General features: G+C 35.7%; 1 protein-coding gene across 1 annotated transcript; it reads left to right on the top strand.

Annotated features, from left to right (window-relative positions):
* Nucleotides 1–2,988: 2,988 nt before the first annotated feature.
* On the top strand, nucleotides 2,989–23,781 carry LOC145089395 (uncharacterized). The gene is made up of 5 exons (XM_079027839.1): nucleotides 2,989–4,325; nucleotides 4,482–5,045; nucleotides 5,139–6,186; nucleotides 23,513–23,663; nucleotides 23,744–23,781. Exons 1-5 carry the CDS (start codon nucleotides 2,989–2,991, stop codon nucleotides 23,779–23,781), a joined length of 3,138 nt encoding a protein of 1,045 aa, XP_078883965.1.
* The last annotated feature ends 1,393 nt before the right edge of the window (nucleotides 23,782–25,174 follow it).

The following is a 25,174-nucleotide window of genomic DNA, read 5'->3' as shown; positions in this document are numbered from 1 at the left end:
TTGTGGAACTCAAGAACGAAACGCTGCTCATCCAAGCTATGCCAATGTGCGTAGACTTGTAATGTGGAACTCATGAATGAAACAATTCTTGTCAAAGCTTTGCTTAAATTGCATAGACTACTATTGTGGAACTCAAAAATAAAGAAATGCTCATCAAAGCTTCGCTAAATTGCGAAGACTACTTCTATTATGGAACACAAGAACTAAACAATACTCATCAAAGCTTTGCTAAATTACGAAGACCACTTCTATTGTGGAACTGAATAAAAAATGTTCATCAAAGCTTTTCTGAATTGCATAGACTTCTAATGTGGAATTAAAGAAAGAAACAATGCTCATCAAAGCTTTGCAAAAATTGCATACACTTCTACTGTGGAACCAAAGAATTAAACAATGCTCATCAAAGCTTTATTAAATTGCAACGACTACTTCTATTTTGGAACTCAAGAATTAAATAATGCTGATCAAGGCTTTGCTAAATTGCATAGACTTCTATTGTGGAACTCAAGTATTAAGCAATTCTCATCAAAGCATTGCTAAATTGCATACACTTCTAATGTGGAACCCAAGAATGAAAGAATGCTCATGAATGCTTTGCTAAATTGCATAGACTTCTATTGTTGTACTCAAGAATCAAACAATGCTAATAAAAGCTTGCTTAAATTTTATAGAGTTCTATTGAGGAACACAATTAAAGGATACTCATCAAAGCTTCGCTAAATTGCATAGACTTCTAATGTGGAACACAATAACAAAACAATGCTCATCAAAGCTTTGCTTAAATTGCATAGACTTATATTGTGGAACTCAAGAATAAAGAAATGCTCTTCAAAGCCTTGCTAAATTGCGAAGACTACTATTATGGAACTGACGAATTAAACAATGCTCATCAAAGCTTTGCTAAATCCAATAGACTTCTAATGTGAAACTCAAGAATGAAACAATGCTCTTCAAAGCTTTGTTAAATTACATCCACTTCTATTGTGGAACTCAAGAATTAAATAATGCTCATCAAAGCTTTGATAAATTGCAAAGACTACTTCTATTGTGGAACTCAAGAACTAATCAATGCTCATCAATGCTTTGCTAAATTGCAAAGACTTCTAATGTGGAACCCAAGAATGAAACAATGCTTAAGATAGCTTTGCTAAATTGCATAGACTTCTATTGTGGAACTCAAGAACAAAACAATGCTTATCAATGCTTTGCTTAAATTGCATAGACTTCTATTGTGGAACTCAAGAATGAAACGATGCTCATCAAAGCTTTGCAAAATTGCGTAGACCTCAAATGTGGAAATCAAGAATGAAACACTGCTCGTCAATGCTTTGCTTAAATTGCATAGACTACTATTGTGTAACTCAAGAATAAAGAATTGCTCGTCAAAGCCTTGCTAAATTACGAATACCACTTCTATTGTGGAACTCAAGAATTAAACAATGCTCATCAAAGCTTTGCTAAATTGCATAGACTTATAATGTGGAACTTAATAATGAAACAATGCTCATCAAAGCTTTGCTTAAAGTGCATAGACTTCTATTGTGGAACTCAAGAATTAAACAATGCTCATCAAAACTTTGCTAAATTTCATAGACTTCTAATGTTGAACTCAAGAATAAAACAATCCTCATCTAAGCTTTTTTTAAATTGCATTCACTTCTATTGTGAAACTCAAGAATTACACAATGCTCATCGAAGCTTTGCTAAATTGCAAAGACTCTTCTATTGTGGAACTCAAGAACTAAACATTGGTCATCAATGCTTTGCTAAATTGCATAGACATCTAATGTGGAATCCAAGAATGAAACATTGCTCATGAAAGCTTTGCAAAATTGAATAGAGATCTATTGTGGAACTCAAGAATCAAACAATGCTCATCAAAGCTTTGCTTAAATTGCATAGACTTCTATTGTGGAACTCAAGAACGAAACGTTGCTCATCCAAGCTATGCCAATGTGCGTAGACTTGTAATGTGGAACTCATGAATGAAACAATTCTCGTCAAAGCTTTGCTTAAATTGCATAGACTACTATTGTGGAACTCAAAAATAAAGAAATGCTCATCAAAGCTTCGCTAAATTGCGAAGACTACTTCTATTATGGAACACAAGAACTAAACAATACTCATCAAAGCTTTGCTAAATTACGAAGACCACTTCTATTGTGTAACTCAATAAAAAATGTTCATCAAAGCTTTTCTGAATTGCATAGACTTCTAATGTGGAACTAAAGAAAGAAACAATGTGATCCATGCATGGATCATGAAAGCCCAAAATGTGATGGATTAGTGATTACTAGTGGGCTAGAAGGTGGTTTGGGCTCAATGGTTGGGTTGTGCATGGTAACCCACAAATTGAATTAGGGTTGCATGAAGACTAGGGCAACATTTTTAAGGCTTCATAAGTGCTAAAAACGTTACTATTTGCTTCATAAAGCCTCCTAGCCGTTTTTGACACTCTTTGGTGGATTAGGGTTACACTTTAATGCTTATGATGACTCCTTAATGCTTCTTATGGCTCCTTAATGAAGCATAGCCGTTTTTTTTCATTCACAAGTCTCATGGACGTTTTTTTTGTGTTCTTTCAAGAGTTACCTTAATTTCTATTTACTAGTTTTAATGAATAATTGGTTGGTTGGCTTGTAACCACCAAATTTGTAATAAAGGCTTCATATAAAGCCAAATTATGCATGGAAAAAGTAGTAGACGAATTTTTAATCAAAGAACCCTTTTGTTCACTTTGAATTATTGTTATAATTCACAAATTATCTTGTTAGGACGTGTTCTTGACTTGATACGAACTCAATCCAATAGGTCTTGGATTGTTTTCACCGGTATACAACTTAATAGGTCTTGAGTTGTTACTAATCTATCCATTTCTTTCCATTCATATATCATTTGTGGTTACTATTCTCTTTTAATTTACCTAAACACTACCCTACTCACCAAATCAAGCCCATACACGCATCATAAGTGGTATCAGAGCGCATAATGGATTTTGATGATCCGGAGTTCCTACAAAATCTTCGTGAAGCATTAAGAAACATCCAAGAAGGTGGAAATCGAAGGCAACCCCGCCGTGGTGAACATAGGGTTGTGGAAGAATTCAAGGTGTCTGAATTGCCTGAATTTGTTGGTGGAACTGATCCTGAACGCTACTTGGAGTGGGAAAGGAAGATTGAAAGAATGTTCGAGTTCAAAGAAGTGGATGATGAAAAAAGCTGCAAGTATGCCATTCTCAAGCTAAGTGGTGGTGCTTCATTGTGGTTTGAAGGGCTTAAGGCCAAGAGAACCCGTGAAGGCAAAGAAAAAATTTGTTCTTGGCTTTCTCTAAAACGAAAGCTAAGAAAGAGATATGTTCCTTCTACTCATAGAATTGCCACTTACAAGAAGATTGCTGATTTGAGGCAAGGAAAAATGAGTGTTGGAGAATACATTGATGAATTTGAGAAGTTGTCCTTGATGGGGGATATTGAAGAAATTGAAGAACAAAAAATGACTCGTTTTCTAAAAGGGTTGAACTACAACATTGCCAATGTTGTGGAGTTATATCCTTATGCTGATTTTGGAACTCTTTGTGGTTTGTGTTTGAAGTTGGAAGGGCAGGCCAAAGCACGTTATGGTGGGAGTTCAAGTTCAAGTCTCGAAAGTCCCAAGTCAAAGTCGTGGTCCAAGCCCGAGTCTAGCAATAGACAAAATTCTGTTTCTACTCCTTCTGGTTCTAGTAGTGTTCCCATTGCTCCTAAACTTACTAGTGGTACCAAAGAAACTAGTTTGGCGAAAATTAGATGTTTCAAGTGTCAAGGTTTTGGTCATTACCAAAATGCTTGTCCAAACAAAAGGGTGGTGACTTTAAGGGAGGCCATTGAATGTCGTGAAGAGTTGGAGGAAGAAGAGAGGTTGGCGGGTATTTTTTATGATACACAACAAGAAGAGGAAGAAGAGGAGGAGGTAGAGTATGAAGCACCGGTGTATGATACAGTTTTGGTGCTTAGAACCCTTAAAACTCAAGGGGTTCAAACCGTGGCTGATATGGATCAACGAGACCAATTGTTTCACACCAAATGTTTGGTTAGAAACAAGTGGTGTAGTTTGATTATTGATGGTGGAAGTTGTACTAATGTTGCTTCTAATGAAATGGTGATCAAATTGGGTTTGTCTACTACAAACCACCCAAAACCATATGTTCTTCATTGGTTGGATGATGGAAGCAAAATAAAGGTGACAAAACAGGTTAGAGTTGGTCTAACTATGGGGTCTTATGAAGATGAAGTGTTGTGTGATGTTATTCCTATGGATGCATGTCATATTTTGTTGGGGCGTCCTTGGCAATTTGATAGGGACGTATTACATAGAGGGAGGAGCAATGAATATGAGTTGAAACACAATAATAAAAAAATTGTGTTAAAACCCATGTCCCCGACGGCCATAAGGTCCATGAATTCTAAACAAGTAAAAAAACCTAATCTTTCTATGTTTGCTAGTGAAAGGGAGGTGGAGCAAGTTCTTGACAAAGGTGATGTTATCTACATGCTTGTGGCCAAAGAGCATGCAAAGGTGGAGAAGATGGTGCATGGAGAAAACGCTATTGCTGATTTGCTTTTGGAGTTTCAAGATGTGTTTCCAAGCGAATTACCACCGGGTTTGCCTCCAATCCGTGGTATCGAACACCAAATTGACCTTATTCCGGGTGCTCCTTTGCCCAATAAAGCCGCCTATAGATGTAATCCGGAGGTGACAAAAGAGTTGCAAAAACAAATTGATGAACTCATGAAAATGGGTTATGTTCGTGAAAGCCTAAGTCCTTGTGCTGTTCCAGTTTTGTTGGTTCCAAAAAAAGATGGTTCTTGGAGGATGTGTGTTGATAGTAGGGCCGTTAATAACATCACCATAAAATACCGATTTCCTATTCCTAGAATTGATGATTTGTTGGACGAGTTGCATGGTTCTATTGTGTTCTCAAAAATTGATTTGAGAAGTGGTTACCATCAAATTCGTATGCGTGAAGGGGATGAATGGAAAACAACCTTTAAAACTAAACATGGCTTGTATGAATGGACCGTGATGCCTTTCGGTCTAACTAATGCACCTAGCACTTTCATGCGACTAATGAATGAAGTGCTAAAATCTTTTTTGGGCAGGTTTGTGGTTGTGTACCTTGATGATATCTTGGTATATAGCAAGAGCTTGGAGGATCATTTGGTGCACTTAAAACAGGTTTTCGAGACGCTTAGAGCTCAAAAACTCTATGGGAAGCAAGAAAAATGTTCGTTTTTGGTGGAAGAAGTGGCATTTTTGGGTTTTGTGGTGTCAAGAAATGGCGTGTCCGTGGACCCATCCAAGACTGAAGCAATCAAGTCATGGCCTATTCCTACTAATATTTCTGAAGTTAGATCATTTCATGGTCTTGCTTCTTTCTATAGAAGATTTGTTCGTGATTTTAGCACCATTGCAAGTCCCATAACAGGTTGTTTGAAGAAAGGAGTCTTTGCATGGGGAGAAGAAGCTCAAAAGGCATTTGAGAAACTCAAGGCATTGTTGTGTGATGCTCCTATTTTGGCTCTTCCTGATTTTTCTCAACCATTTGAAGTGGAGTGTGATGCAAGTGGAGTTGGTATTGGGGCTGTTTTGATCCAATCCAAACGTCCTATTGCTTATTTTTCTGAAAAGTTGGGTGGTGCTCGTTTGAATTATTGCACTTATGATAAGGAGTTTTATGCTATTGTCCGTGCTTTAGATCATTGGAGTCATTATTTGCGTGCAAATCATTTTATTTTGCATTCTGATCATGAATCCTTAAAGTACATCAATGGGCAACAAAAGTTGAGCACAAGACATGCAAAGTGGGTGGAGTTCTTGCAATCCTTTCATTTCTCATGCAAATACAAGGATGGTAGAAGCAATGTGGTGGCTGATGCACTCTCGAGGCGTTACTCGTTGTTGGTGACTTTGGATGTTCGTTTCTTGGGATTTGAAACTCTAAAGGACCATTATCAATCTGATATGGACTTTGGAGATATGTTTTTGAAATGTGCAGGTGGTCCTAATGGTGAATTTGTGATTCAAGATGGCTTTCTATTCAAAGGCAACCGCCTTTGTGTCCCAAAACATGCAATACGGGAGTTGTTGATTCGTGAAGCTCATGGCGGTGGTTTGGCTGGTCATTTTGGCATTACCAAAACTTTGCAGGTGCTTAAAGAACATTTCTTTTGGCCGAAGATGTTGGGGGATGTAACCAACATAGTGGGCAAGTGTGTTACATGTCATATGGCAAAAACAACTTTCAAGCATGGTGTTTACACTCCTTTGCCGGTTCCTATTCGTCCTTGGGAAGATGTGTCCATGGATTTCATTATGGCTTTGCCTAGAACTCAAAGGGGGAAGGATTCCATTATGGTGGTGGTGGATAGGTTTTCAAAAATGGCTCACTTTGTGCCATGTCATAAAACAAATGATGCCTCTAACGTGGCTGATTTGTACTTTAAAGAGGTGGTTCGTTTGCATGGTATTCCTAAAACAATTGTTTCTGATAGGGATTCCAAGTTTCTAAGTTACTTTTGGAACACTTTGTGGAGGAAAGTCGGTACTAAGTTACTTTTTAGTACATCCCATCATCCACAAACGGATGGGCAAACGGAGGTGACTAATAGAACTTTGGGTGCTTTGTTGAGAGGGTTGGTTAGCAAAACTCAAAAAGATTGGGACATCAAACTTGCACATGCTGAATTTGCCTATAATCGTTCTCCTACTTATGCTACAGGTCACTCTCCTTTTGAGGTGGTGTATGGTGTGAATCCTTACATGCCTTTGGATTTGATTCCATTGCCAAAGGATGAATTGGTTCACAAGGATGCTAATGACAAGTTGAAGGCTATGATGAAACTACACCAACAAGTTCGTGAGAAGATTGAAGCCGTGAATGAGTTGTACAAACAGAAGTCCAACAAGCATAGGAAACCACGTGTCTTTCAAGATGGTGACTTGGTGTGGGTGTATATGAGGAAAGAACGTTTTCCTAACAAAAGGAAAAACAAGTTGATGCCAAGAGCTGAAGGTCCTTACAGAGTGGTGTCACGTGTCAATGATAATGCTTATAAGGTAGATTTGGGAGGAGACCATGGAGTGCATGCTACCTTTAATGTGGGAGATCTTTCACCTTATCTTGATGATGATGGACTTGATGAATTGAGGTCAATTCCTTTCAAAGGGGGAGGGGATGATCCATGCATGGATCATGAAAGCCCAAAATGTGATGGATTAGTGATTACTAGTGGGCTAGAAGGTGGTTTGGGCTCAATGGTTGGGTTGTGCATGGTAACCCACAAATTGAATTAGGGTTGCATGAAGACTAGGGCAACATTTTTAAGGCTTCATAAGTGCTAAAAACGTTACTATTTGCTTCATAAAGCCTCCTAGCCGTTTTTGACACTCTTTGGTGGATTAGGGTTACACTTTAATGCTTATGATGACTCCTTAATGCTTCTTATGGCTCCTTAATGAAGCATAGCCGTTTTTTTTTCATTCACAAGTCTCATGGACGTTTTTTTTGTGTTCTTTCAAGAGTTACCTTAATTTCTATTTACTAGTTTTAATGAATAATTGGTTGGTTGGCTTGTAACCACCAAATTTGTAATAAAGGCTTCATATAAAGCCAAATTATGCATGGAAAAAGTAGTAGACGAATTTTTAATCAAAGAACCCTTTTGTTCACTTTGAATTATTGTTATAATTCACAAATTATCTTGTTAGGACGTGTTCTTGACTTGATACGAACTCAATCCAATAGGTCTTGGATTGTTTTCACCGGTATACAACTTAATAGGTCTTGAGTTGTTACTAATCTATCCATTTCTTTCCATTCATATATCATTTGTGGTTACTATTCTCTTTTAATTTACCTAAACACTACCCTACTCACCAAATCAAGCCCATACACGCATCACAATGCTCATCAAAGCTTTGCAAAAATTGCATACACTTCTATTGTGGAACCAAAGAATTAAACAATGCTCATCAAAGCTTTATTAAATTGCAACGACTACTTCTATTGTGGAACTCAAGAATTAAATAATGCTCATCAAGGCTTTGCTAAATTGCATAGACTTCTATTGTGGAACTCAAGTATTAAGCAATTCTCATCAAAGCATTGCTAAATTGCATACACTTCTAATGTGGAACCCAAGAATGAAAGAATGCTCATGAATGCTTTGCTAAATTGCATAGACTTCTATTGTTGTACTCAAGAATCAAACAATGCTAATAAAAGCTTTGCTTAAATTTTATAGAGTTCTATTGAGGAACACAATTAAAGGATATTCATCAAAGCTTCGCTAAATTGCATAGACTTCTAATGTGGAACACAATAATAAAACAATGCTCATCAAAGCTTTGCTTAAATTGCATAGACTTATATTGTGGAACTCAAGAATAAAGAAATGCTCTTCAAAGCCTTGCTAAATTGCGAAGACTACTGTGACAACCGTCAATTTTCAGTCAAGTAAAAGTCAACGAAAGTCAACAAGTCAAACCGGTCCACTCATCTTGCCGTAAGTGCTAGAGCTTATGATAAGTAACTCCTAAACAACTCTCTATTCTAACAAGAGATCCTAAATCAAAAAGTGCGTACACCTAGACCTCCTTAACCTAAAACCGGGGTACGTGGCGAGCCAAACCGATAAAACAATGTCGCATACTCATCGGGAGTATGCAAGATCCTTAAACAAGGCGTAACGAGGTTTACGGACCTTGGAGTGCGTAGCCGGACACTCAAAAAGGTCACCAATGAAACCTCTCTCAATCGTTTTCACTCTATCTCTTCTTATGTCGAATCTCTCCCAAATCTCTCTAAGTATGTGAAATCTCTCTAAGTATGTGAAATCTCTCCCACATATCTCTTTGTATGTGAAATCTCTCCCACATATCTCTTTGTATGTGAAATCTCTCCAAGTATGTCGAATCTCTCCCAAATCTCTCTAAGTATGTGAAATCTCTCCCACATATCTCTTTGTATGTGAAATCTCTCCAAGTATGTCAAATCTCTCCCAAATCTCTCTAAGTATGTGAAATCTCTCCAAGTATGTCAAATCTCTCCCAAATCTCTCTAAGTATGTGAAATCTCTCCCACATATCTCTTTGTATGTGAAATCTCTCCAAGTATGTCAAATCTCTCCCAAATCTCTCTAAGTATGTGAAATCTCTCCCACATATCTCTTTGTATGTGAAATCTCTCCAAGTATGTCAAATCTCTCCCAAATCTCTCTGAGTATGTAGAATCTCTCTCAAAATCTCTCTCGAAATCTCTCCCAACTTTCTATAATCACTCGGGGCATCCCGACCCTCGAATTTGGCGAAAACAGCCCAAAAACGGAAGTCTACGCGAAAAACGGACTTAAGGAAACGAACCCTCCGAACCGAAAGTACTATTCATGAAGGTCCGAACCGAGAGTACTGTTCATGAACCGAACCGAAGCTGCTGACCCATGAACCGAACCAAAGCTGCTGACCCATGAACCGAACCGAAGTCACTGTTCATCCGAGCCGAATCGCGCATAGAAGGAAGGTCCGAACCGAACCTCGCATAGTAGGAAGGTCCGAACCGAAAGTACTGTTCATTACTGTTCACAACAGTCCCTTCGGTTCTAGCATCACTTCGGACCGAACCCCTGACTTTCGTTTCTGACTCCTCATCGGACCGAGCCTTCGGACGAACCCCGCCTTCGCTCCTTCTTCTGGCTCGCGCCTTCGCTTCCGAGACCAGCACCTCCCCTGACCGAACCTCGGCCGAGATCCGAAGGGTCTCGCTGGAAAGTTCATTTTTCACCCGTTTTTGCGTATTTTTGCGTTTTAAACCCATTTTTAATTATTTTAACATGGGATTTTCACCCAAAACTTTATTTTAAAATATAAGACCCCTAAATTAATAATTTAATCATATTTTAAGGGTAAAATCTTATCCAAATAAGAGTAGGTAAAGTACAAAGGTAGAGTGTTGACTTTACCTTATTTTATGACGCAAGCAACCCCCATACCCACTCCATGACCACCCATATTCCTCCCCACCATACCTTGTACCTTTTACCCCTTTTTACAAGCCATCTCCACGTTTTTGAGAGCTGGATAATCATCCTCTCTCCTCATTTTTCTCATTTGCTCTCATTTCACAAGAAGATCAAACTCTTTTCTCTCTCACTTTCTCTCTCTAGAAATTCGAGATTCAAGGGCTGATCTTGAGTTTTTCCTCCACATTTGGTAAGCATAATCCATTCTCTTTATGATTATCTCAATTATTTCCACTCAAATCATGGATATCTTACACAAACTCCATTATATTTGTGTTAGAGCTTCGAATCTTCAAGTGATTCTTCAAGTGTTCTTGGGTTGAACACTTCTCTTCTTCAACACTTACCTACTGAAAACACTTAAGGTGAGTTCATACCCCTACATTTTCATGTTTTCTCAAGTTTTTAGGGGGGGAATACAAGTTAAAATACTTAGAACATAACTACATTTTTCTAACAGCTTTCATCAGAAAAGTTTCACTCCATTCACGGACTGTTTTGGACATCTTAAATATTTTTGTTTTCAAAACTGTTTTAGGTGCATGTAGTTCCACTTCTTAGCTTTAAAATGACTACTTGCACATCTCCATACGATTTTTCTACAATTTATGGTGATTTTTACAAAACTGCCTATCATTTCAAACATCAATCCGGACCAGTCTGTGATTATGGACTTTTTCACCCAAGTTAGAGGTCATTAAAAATTATAATAAAAATTATGAACAAACTAGACTCATTTTCCAAACTCTCAGAAGTTACAGAACCTGATTTGGACATTTTATGATTTTTCTACAATTTTTCCAATAACAGTTACAGAAAATGTTATTAACAGAAAAACACAATAAATTTCATTTCACCTTGTAACATGTTGAGCAAGGTATACATTGTTATGTGATTATGTGTAGTTGCAATATATGACAAATTTTGTATTCTTACATAGACATACATCAGAAAAGAAGTGGATTTACACCTTCACAAGTATGACAAATATATATATATATATACGATATTACGAGGCTATATCCATTAAAATATAAACATTGATAAATTATGACAAGTAAGGCCTATGCTCATTTCCCACGAAATCAATCGATAAACTATAATAGGTATAGTTTAGGGTTATTTATATAACAAACACAATATTAAAGGTCTTACACTTACAAAAGAGTTATTGCCGCTATGGACGATTAAGATAATCTATATTAAGTATAGTTAAGCCATTATACCCCCACAAACGAACGCGTTAGTTATAATCGGTATAGTTATGGTAAATACATATTACAAACAAAGTAATAAACTATAATAGGTATAGTTTATGTTTCATCTACCCTAGGAACTTAATTACAAGAAAGGAATTCACCATCACTTTCGATAAGCTATTCATATGCATAGTTCAGGTTCACTAATCTCTATTACTCCCCGGTGAACTATGATATGTATAGGTTATATTCACATTCACCATCACTTTTGATATGTATAGGTTATATTCACCATCACATCACTTTCGATAAGCTATTCATATGCATAGTTCAGGTTCACTAATCTCTATTACTCCCCGGTGAACTATGATATGTATAGGTTATATTCACATTCACCATCACTTTTGATATGTATAGGTTATATTCACCATCACATCACTTTCGATAAGCTATTCATATGCATAGTTCAGGTTCACTAATCTCTATTACTCCCCGGTGAACTATGATATGTATAGGTTATATTCACATTCACCATCACTTTTGATATGTATAGGTTATATTCACCATCACATCACTTTCGATAAGCTATTCATATGCATAGTTCAGGTTCACTAATCTCTATTACTCCCTGGTGAACTATGATATGTATAGGTTATATTCACATTAAAGGTTCACATTGTTAGACTTCAACTATAATCGTTGAGCGTATATGCTTGAGTCATACAAGAATTTAGTCTGGATTGGCTTAGAATTGGTGGTGCCCGCCTCATCTCCTGTTCCTCGTTGGGTTGTGGACCTAGGGCAGACCCACTACATTCGACGTTTTATCTAACTTAAATCTTCTATAACTTATATACGCTGGACAATTATAGGGGAAATCTACGGGTCAATCTAGGATACATTAACACATAATATAGGTTATATTCACCATCACTTTTGATAAGCTATCATATGCATAGTTCAGGTTCACTAATCTCTATTACTCCCCGGTGAACTATGGTATGTATAGGTTATATTCACATTAAAGGTTAGCATTGTTAGACTTCAACTATAATCATTGAGCGTATATGCTTGAGTCATACAAGAATTTAGTCTGGATTGGCTTAGAATTGGTGGTGCCCGCCTCATCTCCTGTTCCTCGTTGGGTTGTGGACCTAGGGCAGACCCACTACATTCGACGTTTTATCTGACTTAAATCTTCTATAACTTATATACGCTGGATGATTATAGAGAAAATCTACGGGTCAATCTAGGGTTCATCAACACATCATATAGGAATATTTTGTCTACACCTAACTAAGAAAATATTGGATTTTCTGGATTCATATCCTATCGCTTTTAAAAAGGAAAACGGTTTCTACTCCAAACAAAACTCTTATGAACTCACCAACTTAATTGTTGACACTTTTCAAAACTACTTGTATTCTCAGGAAATCAGTGAAACAGGAGAACTTCAGCGCTTTGAGGATGGGACGTTAAACCGTCAACAATTTATTTTTATCATCACAATGTAATTGATTTTGAAACATGTAAACATATACTTTGGTGTACCTTTTTCAATTATATTTATGATGGTTGTATTTACTTTGAGCACTATTATACATGTTGTTGTGATACTGTACATGAAGTCCTCCACCCCTGGACGTTTCCGCCATCCTTGGTTTGGGGGTGTGACAACTACTATTATGGAACTGACGAATTAAACAATGCTCAACAAAGCTTTGCTAAATTCAATAGACTTCTAATCTGAAACTCAAGAATGAAACAATGCTCTTCAAAGCTTTGCTTAAATTACATCCACTTCTATTGTGGAACTCAAGAATTAAATAATGCTCATCAAAGCTTTGATAAATTGCAAAGACTACTTCTATTGTGGAACTCAAGAAGTAATCAATGCTCATCAATGCTTTGCTATATTGCATAGACTTCTAATGTGGAACCCAAGAATGAAACAATGCTTAAAATAGCTTTGCTAAATTGCATAGACCTCTATTGTGGAACTCAAGAACAAAACAATGCTCATCAATGCTTTGCTTAAATTGCATAGACTTCTATTGTGGAACTCAAGAATGAAACGATGCTCATCAAAGCTTTGCTAAATTGCGTACACCTCAAATGTGGAAATCAAGAATGAAACACTGCTCGTCAAAGTTTTGCTTAAATTGCATAGACTACTATTGTGGAACTCAAGAATAAGGAATTGCTCATCAAAGCTTTGCTAAATTACGAAGACTACTTCTATAGTGGAACTCAAGAATCAAACAATGCTCATCAAAGCTTTGCTAAATTGCATAGACTTATAATGTGGAACTCAATAATGAAACAATGCTCATCAAAGCTTTGCTTAAAGTGCATAGACTTCTATTGTGGAACTGAAGAATTAAACAATACTCATCAAAACTTTGCTAAATTTCATAGACTTCTAATGTTGAAGTCAAGAATAAAACAATCCTCATCTAAGCTTTTTTTAAACTGCATTCACTTCTATTGTGAAACTCAAGAATTAAACAATGATCATCAAAGCTTTGCTAAATTGCAAAGACTACTTCTATTGTGGAACTCAAGAACTAAACATTGGTCATCAATGCTTTGCTAAATTGAATAGACATCTAATGTGGAACCCAAGAATGAAACATTGCTCATGAAAGCTTTGCAAAATTGCATAGAGATCTATTGTGGAACTCAAGAATCAAACAATGCTCATCAAAGCTTTGCTTAAATTGCATAGACTTCTATTGTGGAACTCAAGAACGAAACATTGCTCATCCAAGCTTTGCCAATGTGCGTAGACTTGTAATGTGGAACTCATGAATGAAACAATTCTCGTCAAAGCTTTGCTTAAATTGCATAGACTACTTTTGTGGAACTCGAAAATAAAGAAATGCTCATCAAAGCTTCGCTAAATTGCGAAGACTACTTCTATTATGGAACTCAAGAACTAAACAATACTCATCAAAGCTTTGCTAAATTACGAAGACCACTTCTATTGTGGAACTCAATAAAAAATGTTTATCAAAGCTTTTCTGAATTGCATACACTTCTAATGTGGAACTAAAGAAAGAAACAATGCTCATCAAAGCTTTGCAAAAATTGCATACACTTCTATTGTGGAACCAACGAATTAAACAATGCTCATCAAAGCTTTATTAAATTGCAACGACTACTTCTATTGTGGAACTCAAGAATGAAATAATGCTCATCAATGCTTTGCTAAATTGCATAGACTTCTATTGTGGAACTCAAGTATTAAGCAATGCTCATCGAAGCATTGCTAAATTGCATAAACTTCTAATGTGGAACCCAAGAATGAAAGAATGCTCATGAATGTTTTGCTAAATTGCATAGACATCTATTGTTGAACTCAAGAATCAAACAATGTTAATCAAAGCTTTGCTTAAATTTTATATACTTCTATTATGGAACACAATAAAACGATGCTCATTAAAGCTTCGCTAAATTGCATAGACTTATAATGTGGAACACAAGAATAAAACAATGCTCATCAAAGCTTTGCTTAAATTACATAGACTTGTATTGTGGAACTCAAGAATAAAGAAATGCTCTTCAAAGCCTTGCTAAATTGCGAAGACTACTATTATGGAGCTCAAGAATTAAATAATGCTCATCAAAGCTTTGCTAATTACAAAGACTACTTCTATTGTGGAACTCAAGAACTAATAAATGCTTTGCTAAATTGCAAAGACTTCTAATGTGGAACCCAAGAATGAAACTATGCTTAAGATAGCTTTGCTAAATTGCATAGACTTCTATTGTGGAACTCAAGAACAAAACAATGCTTATCAATGCTTTGCTTAAATTGCATAAACTTCTATTGTGGAACTTAAGAATAAAACGATGTTCATCAAAGCTTTGCAAAATTGCGTAGACCTCAAATGTGGAAATCAAGAATGAAACACTGCTCGTCAATGCTTTGCTTAAATTGCATAGACTACTATTGTGTAACTCAAGAATAAAGAATTGCTCGTCAAAGCCTTGCTAAATTACGAATACTACTTCTATTGTGGAACTCAAGAATTAAACAATGCTCATCAAAGCTTTGCTAAATTGCATAGACTTACAATGTGGAACTTAATAATGAAACAATGCTCATCAAAGCTTTGCTTAAAGTGCATAGACTTCTATTGTGGAACTCAAGAATTAAACAATGCTCATCAAAACTTTGCTAAATTTCATAGACTTCTAATGTTGAACTCAAGAATAAAACAATCCTCATCTAAGCTTTTTTTTAAATTGCATTCACTTCTATTGTGAAACTCAAGAATTAAACAATGCTCATCGAAGCTTTGCTAAATTGCAAAGACTCTTCTATTGTGGAACTCAAGAACTAAACATTGGTCATCAATGCTTTGCTAAATTGCATAGACATCTAATGTGGAACCCAAGAATGAAACATTGCTCATGAAAGCTTTGCAAAATTGAATAGAGATCTATTGTGGAACACAAGAATCAAACAATGCTCATCAAAGCTTTGCTTAAATTGCATAGACTTCTATTGTGGAACTCAAGAACGAAACGCTGCTCATCCAAGCTATGCCAATGTGCGTAGACTTGTAATGTGGAACTCATGAATGAAACAATTCTCGTCAAAGCTTTGCTTAAATTGCATAGACTACTATTGTGGAACTCAAAAATAAAGAAATGCTCATCAAAGCTTCGCTAAATTGCGAAGACTACTTCTATTATGGAACTCAAGAACTAAACAATACTCATCAAAGCTTTGCTAAATTACGAAGACCACTTCTATTGTGGAACTCAATAAAAAATGTTCATCAAAGCTTTTCTGAATTGCATAGACTTCTAATGTGGAACTAAAGAAAGAAACAATGCTCATCAAAGCTTTGCAAAAATTGCATACACTTCTATTGTGGAACCAAAGAATTAAACAATGCTCATCAAAGCTTTATTAAATTGCAACGACTACTTCTATTGTGGAACTCAAGAATTAAATAATGCTAATCAAGGCTTATCTAAATTGCATAGACTTCTATTGTGGAACTCAAGTATTAAGCAATTCTCATCAAAGCATTGCTAAATTGCATACACTTCTAATGTGGAACCCAAGAATGAAAGAATGCTCATGAATGCTTTGCTAAATTGCATAGACTTCTATTGTTGTACTCAAGAATGAAACAATGCTAATAAAAGCTTTGCTTAAATTTTTTAGAGTTCTATTGAGGTACACAATTAAAGGATACTCATCAAAGCTTCGCTAAATTGCATAGACTTCTAATGTGGAACACAATAATAAAACAATGCTCATCAAAGCTTTGCTTAAATTGCATAGACTTATATTGTGGAACTCAAGAATAAAGAAATGCTCTTCAAAGCCCTGCGAAATTGCGAAGACTACTATTATGGAACTGACGAATTAAACAATGCGCATCAAAGCTTTGCTAAATCCAATAGACTTCTAATGTGAAACTCAAGAATGAAACAATGCTCTTCAAAGCTTTGTTAAATTACATCCACTTCTATTGTGGAACTCAAGAATTAAATAATGCTCATCAAAGCTTTGATAAATTGCAAAGACTACTTCTATTGTGGAACTCAAGAACTAATCAATGCTCATCAATGCTTTGTTAAATTGCAAAGACTTCTAATGTGGAACCCAAGAATGAAACAATGCTTAAGATAGCTTTGCTAAATTGCATAGACTTCTATTGTGGAACTCAAGAACAAAACAATGCTTATCAATGCTTTGCTTAAATTGCATAGACTTCTATTGTGGAACTCAAGAATGCAACGATGCTCATCAAAGCTTTGCAAAATTGCGTAGACCTCAAATGTGGAAATCAAGAATGAAACACTGCTCGTCAATGCTTTGCTTAAATTGCATAGACTACTATTATGTAACTCAAGAATAAACAATTGCTCGTCAAAGCCTTGCTAAATTACGAATACCACTTCTATTGTGGAACTCAAGAATTAAACAATGCTCATCAAAGCTTTGCTAAATTGCATAGACTTATAATGTGGAACTTAATAATGAAACAATGCTCATCAAAGCTTTGCTTAAAGTGCATAAACTTCTATTGTGGAACTCAAGAATTAAACAATGCTCATCAAAACTTTGCTAAATTTCATAGACTTCTAATGTTGAACTCAAGAATAAAACAAACCTCATCTAAGCTTTTTTTTAAATTGCATTCACTTCTATTGTGAAACTCAAGAATTAAACAATGCTCATCGAAGCTTTGCTAAATTGCAAAGACTCTTCTATTGTGGAACTCAAGAACTAAACATTGGTCATCAATGCTTTGCTAAATTGCATAGACATCTAATGTGGAACCCAAGAATGAAACATTGCTCATGAAAGCTTTGCAAAATTGAATAGAGATCTATTGTGGACCTCAAGAATCAAACAATGCTCATCAAAGCTTTGCTTAAATTGCATAGACTTCTATTGTGGAACTCAAGAACGAAACGCTGCTCATCCAAGCTTTGCCAATGTGCGTAGACTTGTAATGTGGAACTCATGAATGAAACAATTCTCGTCAAAGCTTTGCTTAAATTGCATAGACTACTATTGTGGAACTCAAAAATAAAGAAATGCTCATCAAAGCTTCGCTAAATTGCGAAGACTACTTCTATTATGGAACTCAAGAACTAAACAATACTCATCAAAGCTTTGCTAAATTACGAAGACCACTTCTATTGTGGAACTCAATAAAAAATGTTCATCAAAGCTTTTCTGAATTGCATAGACTTCTAATGTGGAACTAAAGAAAGAAACAATGCTCATCAAAGCTTTGCAAAAATTGCATACACTTCTATTGTGGAACCAAAGAATTAAACAATGCTCATCAAAGCTTTATTAAATTGCAACGACTACTTCTATTTTGGAACTCAAGAATTAAATAATGCTCATCAAGGCTTTGCTAAATTGCATAGACTTCTATTGTGGAACTCAAGTATTAAGCAATTCTCATCAAAGCATTGCTAAATTGCATACACTTCTAATGTGGAACCCAAGAATGAAAGAATCCTCATGAATGCTTTGCTAAATTGCATAGACTTCTAATGTTGTACTCAAGAATCAAACAATGCTAATAAAAGCTTTGCTTAAATTTTATAAAGTTCTATTGAGGAACACAATTAAAGGATACTCATCAAAGCTTCGCTAAATTGCATAGACTTCTAATGTGGAACACAATAATAAAACAATGCTCATCAAAGCTTTGCTTAAATTGCATAGACTTATATTGTGGAACTCAAGAATAAAGAAATGCTCTTCAAAGCCTTGCAAAATTGCGAAGACTACTATTATGGAACTGACGAATTAAACAATGCTCATCAAAGCTTTGCTAAATCCAATAGACTTCTAATGTGAAACTCAAGAATGAAACAATGCTCTTCAAAGCTTTGTTAAATTACATCCACTTCTATTGTGGAACTCAAGAATTAAATAATGCTCATCAAAGCTTTGATAAATTGCAAAGACTACTTCTATTGTGGAACTCAAGAACTAATCAATGCTCATCAATGCTTTGCTAAATTGCAAAGACTTCTAATGTGGAACCCAAGAATGAAACAATGCTTAAGATAGCTTTGCTAAATTGCATAGACTTCTATTGTGGAACTCAAGAACAAAACAATGCTTATCAATGCTTTGCTTAAATTGCATAGACTTCTATTGTGGAACTCAAGAATGAAACGATGCTCATCAAAGCTTTGCAAAATTGCGTAGACCTCAAATGTGGAAATCAAGAATGAAACACTGCTCGTCAATGCTTTGCTTAAATTGCATAGACTACTATTGTGTAACTCAAGAATAAAGAATTGCTCGTCAAAGCCTTGCTAAATTACGAATACTACTTCTATTGTGGAACTCAAGAATTAAACAATGCTCATCAAAGCTTTGCTAAATTGCATAGACTTATAATGTGGAACTTAATAATGAAACAATGCTCAACAAAGCTTTGCTTAAAGTGCATAGACTTCTATTGTGGAACTCAAGAATTAAACAATGCTCATCAAAACTTTGCTAAATTTCATAGACTTCTAATGTTGAACTCAAGAATAAAACAATCCTCATCTAAGCTTTTTTTTAAATTGCATTCACTTCTATTGTGAAACTCAAGAATTAAACAATGCTCATCAAAGCTTTGCTAAATTGCAAAGACTCTTCTATTGTGGAACTCAAGAACTAAACATTGGTCATCAATGTTTGCTAAATTGCATAGACATCTAATGTGGAACCCAAGAATGAAACATTGCTCATGAAAGCTTTGCAAAATTGAATAGAGATCTATTGTGGAACTCAAGAATCAAACAATGCTCATCAAAGCTTTGCTTAAATTGCATAGACTTCTATTGTGGAACTCAAGAACGAAACGCTGCTCATCCAAGCTATGCCAATGTGCGTAGACTTGTAATGTGGAACTCATGAATGAAACAATTCTCGTCAAAGCTTTGCTTAAATTGCATAGACTACTATTGTGGAACTCAAAAATAAAGAAATGCTCATCAAAGCTTCGCTAAATATCGAAGACTACTTCTATTATGGAACTCAAGAACTAAACATACTCATCAAAGCTTTGCTAAATTACGAAGACCACTTCTATTGTGGAACTCAATAAAAAATGTTCATCAAAGCTTTTCTGAATTGCATAGACTTCTAATGTGGAGCTAAAGAAAGAAACAATGCTCATCAAAGCTTTGCAAAAATTGCATACACTTCTATTGTGGAACCAAAGAATTAAACAATGCTCATCAAAGCTTTATTAAATTGCAACGACTACTTCTATTTTGGAACTCAAGAATTAAATAATGCTCATCAAGGCTTTGCTAAATTGCATAGACTTCTATTGTGGAACTCAAGTATTAAGCAATTCTCATCAAAGCATTGCTAAATTGCATACACTTCTAATGTGGAACCCAAGAATGAAAGAATGCTCATGAATGCTTTGCTAAATTGCATAGACTTCTATTGTTGTACTCAAGAATCAAACAATGCTAATAGAAGCTTTGCTTAAATTTTATAGAGTTCTATTGAGGAACACAATTAAAGGATACTCATCAAAGCTTCGCTAAATTGCATAGACTTCTAATGTGGAACACAATAACAAAACAATGCTCATCAAAGCTTTGCTTAAATTGCATAGACTTATATTGTGGAACTCAAGAATAAAGAAATGCTCTTCAAAGCCTTGCTAAATTGCGAAGACTACTATTATGGAACTGACGAATTAAACAATGCTCATCAAAGCTTTGCTAAATCCAATAGACTTCTAATGTGAAACTCAAGAATGAAACAATGCTCTTCAAAGCTTTGTTAAATTACATCCACTTCTATTGTGGAACTCAAGAATTAAATAATGCTCATCAAAGCTTTGATAAATTGCAAAGACTACTTCTATTGTGGAACTCAAGAACTAATCAATGCTCATCAATGCTTTGCTAAATTGCAAAGACTTCTAATGTGGAACCCAAGAATGAAACAATGCTTAAGATAGCTTTGCTAAATTGCATAGACTTCTATTGTGGAACTCAAGAACAAAACAATGCTTATCAATGCTTTGCTTAAATTGCATAGACTTCTATTGTGGAACTCAAGAATGAAACGATGCTCATCAAAGCTTTGCAAAATTGCGTAGACCTCAAATGTGGAAATCAAGAATGAAACACTGCTCGTCAATGCTTTGCTTAAATTGCATAGACTACTATTGTGTAACTCAAGAATAAAGAATTGCTCGTCAAAGCCTTGCTAAATTACGAATACCTCTTCTATTGTGGAACTCAAGAATTAAACAATGCTCATCAAAGCTTTGCTAAATTGCATAGACTTATAATGTGGAACTCAATAATGAAACAATGCTCATCAAAGCTTTGCTTAAAGTGCATAGACTTCTATTGTGGAACTCAAGAATTAAACAATGCTCATCAAAACTTTGCTAAATTTCATAGACTTCTAATGTTGAACTCAAGAATAAAACAATCCTCATCTAAGCTTTTTTTTTAAATTGCATTCACTTCTATTGTGAAACTCAAGAATTAAACAATGCTCATCGAAGCTTTGCTAAATTGCAAAGACTCTTCTATTGTGGAACTCAAGAACTAAACATTGGTCATCAATGCTTTGCTAAATTGCATAGACATCTAATGTGGAACCCAAGAATGAAACATTGCTCATGAAAGCTTTGCAAAATTGAATAGAGATCTATTGTGGAACTCAAGAATCAAACAATGCTCATCAAAGCTTTGCTTAAATTGCATAGACTTCTATTGTGGAACTCAAGAACGAAACGCTGCTCATCCAAGCTATGCCAATGTGCGTAGACTTGTAATGTGGAACTCATGAATGAAACAATTCTCGTCAAAGCTTTGCTTAAATTGCATAGACTACTATTGTGGAACTCAAAAATAAAGAAATGCTCATCAAAGCTTCGCTAAATTGCGAAGACTACTTCTATTATGGAACTCAAGAACTAAACAATACTCATCAAAGCTTTGCTAAATTACGAAGACCACTTCTATTGTGGAACTCAATAAAAAATGTTCATCAAAGCTTTTCTGAATTGCATAGACTTCTAATGTGGAGCTAAAGAAAGAAACAATGCTCATCAAAGCTTTGCAAAAATTGCATACACTTCTATTGTGGAACCAAAGAATTAAACAATGCTCATCAAAGCTTTATTAAATTGCAACGACTACTTCTATTTTGGAACTCAAGAATTAAATAATGCTCATCAAGGCTTTGCTAAATTGCATAGACTTCTATTGTGGAACTCAAGTATTAAGCAATTCTCATCAAAGCATTGCTAAATTGCATACACTTCTAATGTGGAACCCAAGAATGAAAGAATGCTCATGAATGCTTTGCTAAATTGCATAGACTTCTATTGTTGTACTCAAGAATCAAACAATGCTAATAAAAGCTTTGCTTAAATTTTATAGAGTTCTATTGAGGAACACAATTAAAGGATACTCATCAAAGCTTCGCTAAATTGCATAGACTTCTAATGTGGAACACAATAATAAAACAATGCTCATCAAAGCTTTGCTTAAATTGCATAGACTTATATTGTGGAACTCAAGAATAAAGAAATGCTCTTCAAAGCCTTGCTAAATTGCGAAGACTACTATTATGGAACTGACGAATTAAACAATGCTCAACAAAGCTTTGCTAAATTCATTAGACTCCTAATCTGAAACTCAAGAATGAAACAATGCTCTTCAAAGCTTTGCTTAAATTACATCCACTTCTATTGTGGAACTCAAGAATTAAATAATGCTCATCAAAGCTTTGATAAATTGCAAAGACTACTTCTATTGTGGAACTCAAGAACTAATCAATGCTAATCAATGCAAGCAAGTTTGGAGAGATATCAATAATTTTGCAAGCATAGTCAGTTGGTTTGACTGTGTTTGGTATGGCAATTGTATTCCCAGGAATACTTTTATTTTGTGGCTTGCTGTGCTGAACAGATTGAAGACCCAAGATCGAGTTAAACTCTGGGAGAAATCAGGTTCATTGCTCTGTCCTTTCTGTTTAATCATTCCAAATTCCCATGATCATCTCTTCTTTCAATGTGAATTCTCGAATGCTATTTGGAATCAATGTTGTTCTAAGGCTGGGATTGACATTTCTTATTCTAATTGGAATGACTTAGTTCTTAAATTGTGTTTTGTCTTAAAATCAAGATCTGTTGAGAATTTGATCAAAAAATGGATGCTTGCTAGTTGTGTTTATCATATTTGGAAAGAAAGGAATTCGAGGATTTTTTGTAATACGAGAAAATCGGATAAAGGAGTGATTTCTTGTATTGAAAATGAAATTAAATTGAAGTTGTTAGGGTTGAGGAAAATGAATATTATGGTCAGTGAAAAAGTGTTTCAGACCTGGGGTATTCTTGGAAGTTATTATTGTAAATAATGAAGGTCTCTTTCTAGGTTAACTGTTATGTTTCAATTTGTTTAGATAATCGGGTTGATATGGGATTGATGGTTAGTATGGCTGTCTTTATGGGAGATTTGTGTTGGGGGTATTTTCGGAATAACATATTTAAAGGAATTGATGGTTATCAAGGAATTGACGGATTAATTCACTGGTTTAAGAGCTTGCTCTTGAATCATGTGATTTGTACCTTTGGGATTTTGTGTTTCGATATGATCTTAATTGAGAATATTCAAATGGGAAATCCTAGACATGTGATTGATGCCATGTCTAGTCTGCAACTGGTTCTGAAATTATGGTGGTATTGTGGATTCCTGTGTTTCTTTTTTTTATGATTGCAGGAAGAGCATATTGCAGCTGATAGTCAAGTTTTTGATTGTGGGATAGCTTATAGCATGATGGCCATTATGATGAGTTATCTTTTGATGATGAAGGATAAAAGATGGAACAACAAAGGATGGATACAAGGGCTGATAGAAGGAAGAAGATGCTGTATTGAGTTATTGATATTTCTGCAGTGGATTTGTTTAATATTTCTTGTGTTTTTTTTGGTTCATTAATTTTGTTTTTAGTATGTTTGGGTTTGGACCTTTATGGGTTTGGTTTTTAAGTCTTCACTATTGGACTGTGGGTTTTTTTAAGGGCCTTACCCCTTGCTTTGGTCTTAATGGTGACTAGTGGTATGGGTATTGCAAGGGGATGAAGTTACCTTTTTTCCCACCTTCAATAAGTCCTTGGTGTAGTCTTATGAACTTTAAGGTTTTTTGGGGTATTTGGAGGATTGTTGAGGTGTTTAAAAAATGGTTAGGAAGTTGGTTATGGATAGGTTGGATTGTTTAGGGGTTTGGGTTGTTTTTTATTTTATTTATATGTGTATTATTTTATTCTTTTTTAATAAAGTTTGCTGAGCTTTGGCTCTTTCAAAAAAAAAGTAAGGACGACACACCATATTCATTAAGTCCATGAATACTATGGGCGCGTTTGTTAATCCGAACGGCATCACTACGAATTCGTAGTGCCCATAACGAGTCCGGAAGGCTGTCTTCGGAACATCCTCCCCTAGCACTCGTAGTTGGTGATATCCGGAGCTCAAGTCGATTTTCAAAAACAAGTTCGCCCCTTGAAGTTGGTCAAATAAATCGTCGATACGAGGCAACGGATAACGATTTTTGACGGTTAGTTTGTTGAGCTCCCTGTAGTCGATACACATACGAAACGATTTGTCTTTCTTCTTGACAAACAAGACTAGAGCTCCCCAGGGTGAGAAGCTTGGTCTTATAAAGCCCTTGCTGAGCAGTTCGTTAAGTTAACAGGACAGTTCTTGCATCTCTACAGGTGCTAGACGATAGGGCGATTTGGCTACGGGGGTAGCCCCTGGAACTAAGTCGATTCGGAACTCGACTTGACGTTGTGGAGGTAATACGGGGAGTTCTTCTGGAAAGACGTCGGGAAAGTCGCGTACTACTGGAATGTTCTGAATGTCTCTCGTTTCTTGGCTCACAACGACCACATGAGCAAGGAATTCTCGACATTCCTTTTGCAAGAATTTCTAAGCTTGAATGCTTGAGATTATACGAAGGTTCGTGCCGGGTTTGTTGCCATAAACTACTAGGGTTTCGCTAGACAGCAGATTAAGGCGAACAGCCTTTTCGTAACACATGATATAGGCACGATGAAAACTCAACCAATCCATGCCAATAATGACGTTGAAACTTTTAATTGAGACCAGCATGAGATCGATCGAAAATGAATGGCTATCTAAAGTTAGGGTACACCCTATGAATATGCTGCTAGTGCTCTTTGTCTTTCCATTAGCCATTTCTACAGTGAACGGTTCATTAAGTGCTCGTGATTTTTGCTTAAGTAAATGAGCAAATTTCTGGTTCACGAAACTCCTCTCCGTTCCACTATCAAATAGAATGCATGTATAAGAGTTATCGAGAAGAAATGTACCAGTGACCACTGTGGGGTCGGCAACCGCTTCCTCATGGCCTATGGCCAGA

The sequence above is a fragment of the Lactuca serriola genome, chromosome 2, assembly GCF_051521515.1.
Source record: "Lactuca serriola cultivar US96UC23 chromosome 2, Lser_US96UC23_V15, whole genome shotgun sequence".
NCBI classification, from domain to species: domain Eukaryota; kingdom Viridiplantae; phylum Streptophyta; class Magnoliopsida; order Asterales; family Asteraceae; genus Lactuca; species Lactuca serriola.
Note: the sequence above shows the minus strand (reverse complement) of the source record. Positions and strands in the feature narration are given on the sequence as shown.